We start from the raw sequence: 10,408 nt of genomic DNA, 5'->3' as shown, positions 1-10,408 counted from the left end.
AGCAAACTTTTAAAACTAAAGAATTTAAAATGTAAAAATTAAAGAGTTTAACGATTGCTTAAGAGAAATGTATCAAAATTCAGTGAGATTAATGCTTAAAGCAAAAACACCTGGTTATGAAAATTGCGTTAGAGAACAGTATAACAATAACAATAATAATAATAATAATAATAATAATAATAGAAGAATAATACATTTTCTGGGCTGGCGTGACAGTCCAGATTAAAATGAAAAAATAATCAAATATAAGTGTAAACACATGTTGAAACAGATTTAAGTAACATTAAAGTGAAGGCAAAAATCTGAGACGAGACACAAGATAGGGTTCACAAGAATGAGACTAGACAAGATTTTTACACTATTTTAAGAAATCTTCAATGATGAAAAACATGGCTGGAAAAATAGTCTGAAGGTGCATTGAAATGTTTTAACTAATCTTGCAATAAATGCCATCTCAGTTCTGCTTTCTGAGTATGAATTATTATATGCAATAACAGAGAATACTCAAGCACTGTAAAAGATTTGGCCACAAACTCAACTGACTAACAACTTACAATACAAGTGTCTTTTACAACATATTTGCCAAGTACACTTGTAATTGCTGCCAAATTCAAACAAAAATCATAGTGGTGTCAGACTCAGCAGTGATAAATTCATTGCACTGTACAATCTCAGACTGTTCTTTAAATTTAATTTCAGAAAATCAACCTAAACTAAAATGGAATAGAAATTACTGAAATTATTCTGACAAATTAAATGGATGATTTAAGTATGTTGTTATAAGATAACGATGGAAAAATTTCTGCATTGTAGAAGATGTTCCTCTAAACCTGTGAATGTCACTGGTGTGATCTGACATGTGCGTACAGAGACTGGTCCTGACTGATCTTTGCTTTGGCTCTTCTAGTGTTCAGAGGTTTCGGACCAAAACTAATGGCTGCATAATTCAGAGTGTCTTCATTCTAATTTAAAGAGAGAAAAGAAGCTCCAATTATGAGAGGAAAAAGACATGTGATATGGCATAACGTACACCAAAATCCTAACGTTTTTATATTTTAAACTTTTTATTTAAAAATGTTTAAAAAGTACTAATTGATAAAACAGATTACTGTAATTGGAGTCACTATTTCTACATTTAAGATCTCAAAAAGAAGAAAATTATGTACTTACTTGACTCTCTTGAGATGTTGGCACTTTGGAAAATTTAAGAAACACTCTTGTCATTATAAATGGCAGTCATATGTGTTATTTTCAGTTTGTCAGTTTTTGCATTATATAAAATTATTGCACTATAAAAAATGATTTTATACAAAAAGACTTACCTTTATTCTGAACCCTGTATAGTTTTATTCCCAGAAAAACAACAAGGGCAAAAAATATGATGTTTGAAAATCCAAGAGCAAGAAGAGTTGGGGTCACATCAACACTCTCTGAAAGAAAGTGAACTTTAATTTCTTAAATAACTTTTTATTTATTTATTTACTTTTATTAGATCAGTTCAGTATCTTGTATTCCACTTTATGAATCAAATGCTTTTCCAGAGAGGAAAGATCAAACCAAACCAATTTAAACCAATTTTCACCTTTATCTTACCTCTAAAATTTAGTTCAGTTCCTTTTCCAAACAGTATCTCTCCACACGCGGCCACAGCACAGTAGTAAATCCCAGCATCAGAGTGACGGATGTTGCTCTTGAAGAGATTGTAGACACAGCTCTGTGTTTGAGACTCAGTGCTGTTCTCACACTGACCATTTCTCTCCCCTTTTGTGTAAAGTATCCCTTGAGATTCTCCCAAGCTTTGCCTGAACCAGTAGACACTGTGCTCTCCTGCACAGCTCTCAGTGAAGATGCTGCACTGCAAACTCACAGAATCCCCTGGATGAAGCGTGTCTATCGAAGACTGCTGAAGAGTTATGTGTCTGTCCACAGCTGCATCTTGAAAGGTGACATAAAAGTGACATTTAATAGAAAAACAAAGCCAAAAATAATTTAACACAATCAACACACATTTGAAACCATACCTTTGACAAGTAATCTGGTTCCTGCACCCATTCCAGTGCTGTAATGTGATGAGACTACACAGAAATATGTTGCTGAGTCTGAAGGCTTTGTCTTTAAAATGGTCAGATTAAAACGATCATCTCCTTTAATAACAATAAAACGATTTGCTTTCTCAAAGTCCTTGTTCCAGCTGGGTTGTAGCTTTATATAGAAAGACACAATTTGTACGTTTTTTCTATCAGCCGTCTGTTTAAACCACGCTGTTGTCGTTTGCAGAAGCTTTGAAAAGGTGCAAGTGAGGTTCACATCCTCTCCAGCTCGAACTATTTTTACATTATCCTCCTGAACAACATCCACATCAGAGGAGCAGACTGCAAAATGAAGAACACAACAGGTACCTTTAGAGTTGAAAGTGTTATGTAGTGTTAAATAAGTTGTAAATAAATAGTTTAATATTTAAAATCACATATAGGTTAATTTACCTATTGTTGAGGCAAGTAAAACAATTAAGTAATATCTCATGATCAGTCGTCTTCCAAAATAATCGTGCTTTGAATTCCCCTGAAAAAGCGAATGATGAGCACACTATCAATCCATTAACACATGGTAAAGAATAATGGTAGATCAGACTAGACTGCGATCTTACCATGTGTCCATCGGCCTCTGCTTCACACAACTGACGCACATATGCACTTTCACCTAAACTTTTATGCATTCACACCCCTTGCCACATCAAAATGCTACATTTTTCCATTGCTCCAAAAAAAACATCTCTCATTTATTAAGACACATATTATAAATACTACTATTTAGTTACCAGTTTATAGTTAACAGAAGCTTGCTTTCAAAACTATCTGGTCAATATGTTGTTTCATTGCAACTAAAAATACATTTTTGTGGTTTGTCAGATGAAAAGCAGGAAATAAGACGTTCCAAAGCATATAACCAGAAAACGAACCCTTAAAGGGCCCCAATATAAAAGTTCCCGAGTTTAGTAATAGCGATGATGTCACACTCGGGACAAGGAGGCAAACAGGCAGAGTATATCAAAGGAATTGCAGAATTGATGTCATACGGCTCGTTCACTGGCTGGCTGGCTGTCTCAGTGATCAGCCGTAAAACAGTGATTCTGTCCAAATTCCCTTACATATTATTGGTGGAGTTCCCTTTAAAATCTTAAATGATTCCCTTTGAGCTAAATTGACCTGTTTCCCTTACAATACATACATACATACATACATACAAACAAACAAATGGCAGACAAAAGACAACGTGTATAAAGCACTTCTTGGTTAGAACAAAGATTCAATCATCCAGGCAGAATCTTCATAACATATCTGAAAGTCTACCACCAGGTGCAAATCGAACAATTTGATTGGCTGATGAATTTGTCAATCTGAAACGAGAGCCCTGAAGACTCTAATACAGGGCGGAGCTTAGACTCGCGCTTTACTTGAGAACGTCAAATACGTCAACTTGATTGGATTACCTTTTTGGCATTATTTGTTTGTACACTTACTGCATAGTATCAAGAGATAAGTAAATAAATAGAAATAAATGAGAATGAGAAAAAAGTGATTTATTTAATTTTAGGCTCCTGTTAAACCAGCAGGTGGCTTTCCTCACCATAAAAACGGCGTGTATTTCGAATCGATAGCCTACCTGCCATGCATGTGCTTCAATATCTCTGCAGGCCTCTACTATTTCTTGGAGAAATGTTTGTCATAGAGGTTGCAGTCATATTTCATTTTCATCCATAGGATAAAAAGAACTCCGGAATATGATAAAATTAACCTTTTGTTTTCTCCAATATCCTGATTATTTGTTAGCTCTGAGTTTTCACAGAAATGACCAATATTATGCATAGTAAAGTTGTGATAGGCTAATTGTGTAAATTGCATTTGTTTGCTATATGTATTAATAACATAGAATATATCAGAGAATATGACTTAATGTTTGTTGTCTGTTGTAGTGTTTTGAAAAAATAAACTTGAAATTCATTTTTTGTAGCGTTTCAAGAAAGCGTATTCATGAGCATAAATTCAAGATAAAATAGGCCTATAACAAATATGTTATGCAATCAATAGAGACCACTTCAGTATGTGTTTTTGTTAAAGGGGTCATATGACGTTGCTAAAAAGAACATTATTTTGTGTATTTGGTGTAATGCAATATGTTTATGCGGTTTAAGGTTAAAAAAACACATTATTTTCCACATACTGTACATTATTGTTTCTTCTCTATGCCCCGCCTTTCTGAAACGTGCCGATTTTTACAAAGCTCATCGGTCTGAAAAGTGAGGTGTGCTCTGATTGGTCAGCTATCCAGTGCATTGTGATTGGCCGAATACCTCAAGCGTGCGACGGAAATGTTAATCCCCTACCATACTATGATGCTAATGTGTTAGCGGGAATATTTTGATTGAAATTGCATACTTGATAAATGAAAAGTCTGTTTGGATGGTGTTCTGCATAAAAAGAAAAAGCATGCAGCAATGAATAAAAGATACAGAAACAATAATGTATAAAGCAGACTTTATGTTTTGGCTATTTACAGAAATGTAAAGCCACTCCTACGTTATATTGTTGCATTTTTTTGGGCGGAAGATTAAAAACATTTCCTACCCAGACTATCGTTTCCTACCCAGACTGGCCTCTTTCTTTTTTTTTTTTATTGCACCACACTTTGAATCGAAACCACAGAAACGCCTTTCAACAGGACAACCACTGAACTTTGCTTTCCTTTGACAGAAAAAGAAGACATCTTAATGTCAAAAACAAAACAAAACAAAAAAAACCCAAACAAACACACACACACACACACACACACACACACACGTCTAGTCAGCTATCCTTGTGGGGACTCTCCATAGGTGTAATGGTTTTTCCACTGTACAGACCGTATTTTCTATTGCCCTACACCAACCCTACCCCTCACAGGAAACTTTGTGCATTTTTAGATTTTCAAAAAACTTATTTTTGTGTGATTTATTAGCTTGTTTACCCGTGGGGACCTCAATTTAGGTCCCCACCGTGACACGAGTCCCCACGAGTCTGTGTGTATTCAGGTTTAAGTCCCCACCAGAATAGAAAAACAGGTACACACACACACACACACACACACAGTTGAGTTATGACAAAAGAATGAGGTAAATATGAGGTAAATACATTATCCATTTTTTGTGTATTGAAGTTCAGATTTAGTCAAGAGGAGAAAGGCGTGTAAGAGGGAATACTGATTTAGCCCATGTTAACATTACACTATTAGAATAGAAGACAAAATAAAGCCCAGGAAATAAAGAGTAACTTTCAAAACAATAAAAAACTGGTCTGAGGATATTTGTCGTCAACAGATTTTGTTCCAGACCCTAAACAACTCATAATTATTCTTGTTGGAATAATAATGATGTCAAGTATACTGTTTGAAAATTCAGACAAAATACACTACAGGCCTGGTTAGTGTTTTACTAACTCCTCTAGAGGGGCACTTGTTTGTTTAGATTTCCCATATGCATTAAAATATACTCTATAGAATTAAATTTCATTTTTCATGTATTAGGAAATAGCACAATTCTATTGTGATACATACATATTTCTTTCCTGTCTTGATGTCCTGATATCTGACATTTTTTTTAAGACAAATTAGATACACTAGCATTTTTTTTTTATAATTTTATTTAAAAATCACATATTCAGCATGAGACAAAAAGCATTCAAACTATATATTTTAAGCACAAAACATTAATATTTCAGTTAAAAAGCATTTTTTAAAATTTATAGCTCGCATATAATCATGATCAATTTAAAATGGGAATATAACAAAGTCTTTCACTATTAGAAAACAATATTAAAAATGTTTCAGGTTTTATACAGTACAACTTAAGCTCTATCAGCAACATTTGTAACTTGATGCTGATTTACACAGTCAGGCTTCCATTGTACATGTATTATTGTAAATGTATTATTTTTTATACAAACTAATGGATGTGTTAAGATTATTTTATTTTTTAAAAATATTATTCTTTCAACCAATTGCTAGAAATGCAGGCGCTGGATTGTGAGATATCAAAAGCAGCAAAAGATAAATCTGTGTGTCGACACATCTGTTAAAATCCGACCAGATGAAGGCATGTTACAAAAACATTGGAATCAGTTTTGCCGCGTTACCTCTCTGCCCTTTTCACAGTTAATGGCTAAGGAAAGAAAAGAGTCATGAATTGATTAAAGGTCAAAATAAAGCTGTAAGTGAGGCTGTGGAAATCCAGAATACTAGTCAGAGGAGCAAACACAGAGCATATATTTTAATTCCCATATAGATGAGGTAATATAGGAGATAGATATAGATCAGGGGTGGCGAACGTCGGTCCTGGAGAGCTGCAGCCCTGCAGAGTTTTGCTTCAAACCCTAATCAAACACACCTGAACAAGCTAATCAAGGTCTGAAGGGTTACTAGAAAGCTACTGGCAGGTGAGTTTTAATTAGGGTTGGAGCTGTACTCCGCAGGGCTGCGGCTCTCCAGGACCGGAGTTCGCCACCGCTGATATAGATATAGAAGTCAAATTTCTCATGTCTCACTTTTCATACCAGTTTTATTCCAAGAGTCTTCTAAATGTTAAAGACGCTTGTGAAACATTGTATAATTTACAGTAGTGGTGACATCAGCCTGAAACAGAACCACAGTTAACAATGATACATTGTTTCAATAGTTTGATTATGGACATACGGACTAATTGAAATATAAATTGGAAAAACAAATTTAATGCAGTCATTATGCATTTTCACATTTTATATATATTGGCACAAAACACACTTAACATTAAGCTGAGTCTGAAAGCAAGCATGGGCTTACCATTGATTTATCCAGCACAATGTAGGGGATTTCATCTTGAATGAACAATGAGAATTCATGTTACAACTGCACTGAAACTGATATTGATTTGACTATTATGACTTGAAGGGCGATAAAGCATGTAAATCTTACCTTTTTGACGGTGCTTGTGCAACTGTGCACCCAGAATTATGATCACAATCACAGATAAACAGTTTGAAGATGCTAAAACTAGGGTAATTGTGCTCCATGGTGTATCTTTGAAAAAGACAACATCATTTTTCAAAGATATTAATGATGCAACAGCATGAGCCCACAATAATTTTTTTATATATTTTTTTTAGCAAAATTAATGGATACCTGGCCTAGGCAAATCAAGTTTTCGTGCATCTCCAAACAGTATCTGTCCACATGCAGCCACAGCGCAGTAGTAAATCCCAGCATCAGAGTGACTGAGGTTCATCTTGGGCAGGTTGTAGATACATTTGTGTGCAGTAGAGTTCACATCAGAGCTCCTCTCACATTGAGCGTTCCTGCGCTCCTGAGTGAATATAATTCCTGGAGGAGATTCTCCAGATTCACGTCTGAACCAGTAGACGTTGTGTTCTCCTGCACAGCTCTGAGTGAGGACAGTGCACTGCAGCGCCACTGCAGAGTCTTCTGGATGCACTGGATCTATCACAGCTGTCTGATCGTCAGAGTGCATGTTCAGTCGTCTGCCTAAAAACAAAATAAACAACAACGACATGATTGTAATTTGACCAGACACAATGTGCTACAATACATATACCACAGTAAAATTTAAGAAAACATTCTGCTTACCTTTAACAATGAGATCAGTGCCTTCCCCAAATATGAACTGATATATATATTTAACACAATAGTATGTTGCAGTGTCCGATTCTTTTGCATTTGTGATGCTCAGATTAAAACGGCTGTCATCTTTTTCTACAAAAAAGCGATTATGTTTGTTAAAGTCATTTTCAAACACGGCAGGTAAAGCTTGATATGACGAAGTGATTAAAAGGGGTTTCTCTCCAGCTCTTTGTTTGACCCAAGCAACAGTGGTTCTTGACTCTTTTGGAAAAATACAGGTGAAGTTAACACTGTCTCCAGCTTGAACAATCTTCAGATGATTCTGAGACTCGATGTCTGCATTATCTGAGCTGCCTATAAATGGAATAAGAGAACAGTTAGCATCGCCTGCTGTACAGTAGATTTGCTTTGTTCAAACACATTGAAAACAAGTAGGATGTCTGTCTTTTTAGACATTACCATTTAGTCGAAGTGTAGGTCTGCGATTAATAGAATACAAAATAGTAACTTACACTTTAAAAGGTAAAGCAGTAGTATAAAAAAATGCTCAATCATTTTGTCACATCAACTCCAAACAGGTTATATCATCTAGAGGGGGAAAAATTATTATTGTTATATTATATGCATTATTATACAATTATGCAATTCTAGTTCGTCACATATTACTTTATTAATTTACGTTATTTTACAGCATTTTGTAAAATAATGCAAGTCTTTGTTTTCCACATTGTTGTGTCATGTAGAAACAGAGATAGTTACCTCAATAAATCTCCTTTTCTTCTTCTTTGTACTGGTTGACTGAATGAATTACCTTTCACCTATAAATATATTAACAGAGCTGGATTTACTTGATTATAGTAAATGAAAAGATTGGATTCAGGTGTAAAAAAGAAAAGAAAAAAGGACCAACTCAATTGCAACTAAACTAAACTAAAGTGGTAGGATATCTGCGGCATGAACTACACGAAAGACAATCTCTTTATTATGAAACTGACCTACTCAAAAGATCGACGCCCCACTACAAGTGCCTCTGAAGTGTGAAAAATAGAAAAAACACACACCACATGTAACACAAGCATTTCTTTCAATGAAAGCACACAAACCTTTACATTGCCTTTACATTTTTCTTCTTTTGACAGACTGATGACGTAAAAACAATTGTGTACATTTTTATAAAATGAGTATACATGGTTTTATATTACTTTGACATTTAAACAAAACAGTAGCAAACACAGCTACAGTGGGATTTCTAATACAAGGTACTGTTCACTTTGATCTCTTCTGTCTGCAGCAATCCATTAAAAATATATATTTTTCCTCTTTTTGGAAACTCAATACTGGATTTTTCTTTTATTGTTTAAAAAAACAGAAATGCAAAATAATATTTCCTATGACTTCTTACGTGTGTCTGTATAAGTGTACTCTGAATAGTTTACTTCTGGACACAGAAATGTAAACAAGAGGGGAAGATTTTCTGTGAGTAATCAATTCAATTTTGACCTGTTCTCACATAAAGCTATTGCTATGTAAGACTTGCAGTACAGAGCCTAAAGCTTATGGACTATTTAATGTTATGTTTTTTTAAATATATTTTGGCATTTGACAGCAATGGTGTTATGCATACATTAGTACATGACTTACACCTTAATCTAAACATGAAAGAGAAAAATGTAAATATTCTCAATCTCAAAATGAATTTCATATTTCTGAATGAAATGCGAGTTGTGCTTGCTCTTTTAAAAATGGGGTTGTTGTTTTGAAGATATAACTGGGTTAATATTGTAAAATTCCTTTAGGGGAAGTTTGATCTAAGAAGACACATAGACATTGAACTTTTCGTAGTTTGTGAAAGATGCCTTGAGACCACCAACTTGGTTGAGATGGTAAGCACAAACTTACAATGTGAAAAATGCACATTTCCTGTGTTTAAGCTGGCAGGTGGTTGCAGTGGTGGGGGACCCATCAAGTATTTTTGCACTGGGGTCCAAACAAACCTAGTTATGCAGTGGAATACTCTGGGCTTTAAGCCATTAATACCACAAAGCACAGACTCCTTCACAAAGTCAGCATATGTCCATGTAAGAACATGTGACGCCAACTAGAGCACCAGTCAGAAGAGAAAAGACAAAGTACATAATTTCCTGTAGATTGACTGACAGGAAGAAGCTGCTCAGAACAGACTGAGAAGTGCTGTGTTGAACATCAGCAGAGAAACATTTAACTTTAGACATGACTGTCAGCACTGAATACATTGAAATTCTGAAGCATTCTCAATTCTAAATTGAAAGTTACTTTATATAATATATATAGATAGGGTATATACAATATATATACTATATTTTTTTCAAGTGTTGTAGATTAATATAAAAGATTTTGATCTGATGAAGAATTCTCCAAATATGTATATGAAAAGTGAAAACTTTAAAGGGGTCATATGATGCGATTTCAATTGTTCCTTTCTCTTTGAAGTGATACAAGCTCCTGGCGCATAAAGAAGATCTGTAAAGTTGCAAAGACTAAAGTCTCAAATCCAAAGAGATATTCTTTATAAAAGTTAAGAGTCAGCCACGCCTACCTAAAACGGCTCGTTCTAACACGCCCCCACATGTCTACGTCACGATGTGGGAAGATTTGCATAACGCCGCCCAAATGTTCAAGCAAAGAAAGATGGCGTAACTTTTATTCTCACTCTAGTATTATTGTTGCCGCTGCCGCCATGTCGTGAAGACGCTGTGTGCTTCGTTGTGAAAGCGAAACTACTTAG

The 10,408-nt window shown here is 34.9% G+C and overlaps 2 protein-coding genes across 3 annotated transcripts in view; both read right to left on the bottom strand.

Moving 5' to 3' along the window:
* Positions 1-839: 839 nt before the first annotated feature.
* LOC107736158 (uncharacterized) lies at positions 840-2,523 on the bottom strand. 2 transcript variants are annotated; one of them, XM_016547673.1, is made up of 6 exons: positions 2,484-2,523; positions 2,022-2,372; positions 1,594-1,935; positions 1,323-1,430; positions 1,171-1,193; positions 840-962 (listed from the first exon to the last, which is right to left on the bottom strand). In XM_016547673.1, the coding sequence occupies exons 1-6, from the start codon at positions 2,521-2,523 to the stop codon at positions 840-842; spliced, it is 987 nt and encodes a 328-aa protein (XP_016403159.1). The 2 variants fall into 2 exon arrangements, with proteins under 2 accessions (XP_016403159.1, XP_016403213.1); XM_016547727.1 differs by lacking the exons at positions 840-962; positions 1,171-1,193 and adding an exon at positions 963-985.
* A 4,089-nt stretch (positions 2,524-6,612) lies between these two features.
* Positions 6,613-10,408, bottom strand: part of LOC107735815 (uncharacterized) — a 7,933-nt gene continuing 4,137 nt past the window's right edge. The window contains exons 2-7 of the mRNA XM_016547418.1: positions 9,682-9,742; positions 7,651-7,998; positions 7,189-7,548; positions 6,982-7,086; positions 6,850-6,884; positions 6,613-6,663 (exon numbers count right to left, since the gene is read on the bottom strand). Of these exons, the coding sequence (XP_016402904.1) occupies positions 6,613-6,663; positions 6,850-6,884; positions 6,982-7,086; positions 7,189-7,548; positions 7,651-7,998; positions 9,682-9,742 (960 nt within the window). The remainder of the gene's footprint in view (positions 6,664-6,849; positions 6,885-6,981; positions 7,087-7,188; positions 7,549-7,650; positions 7,999-9,681; positions 9,743-10,408) is intronic.

Source organism: Sinocyclocheilus rhinocerous, unplaced genomic scaffold, assembly GCF_001515625.1.
Source record: "Sinocyclocheilus rhinocerous isolate Xijiao unplaced genomic scaffold, SAMN03320098_v1.1 scaffold7605, whole genome shotgun sequence".
NCBI classification, from domain to species: domain Eukaryota; kingdom Metazoa; phylum Chordata; class Actinopteri; order Cypriniformes; family Cyprinidae; genus Sinocyclocheilus; species Sinocyclocheilus rhinocerous.
This window is presented reverse-complemented; position numbering and strand designations above follow the sequence as displayed.

Excerpts from the sequence above, each read along its gene's own strand:
- LOC107736158 (XM_016547673.1), bottom strand. The coding sequence starts at position 2,523 with ATGAGATATTACTTAATTGTTTTACTTGCCTCAACAATAG. Across the intron at positions 2,373-2,483 it reads TTTACTTGCCTCAACAATAG|TCTGCTCCTCTGATGTGGAT; the intron begins GTAAATTAACCT and ends TTCATTTTGCAG. Across the intron at positions 963-1,170 it reads CAACATCTCAAGAGAGTCAA|AATGAAGACACTCTGAATTA; the intron begins GTAAGTACATAA and ends TCTTTAAATTAG.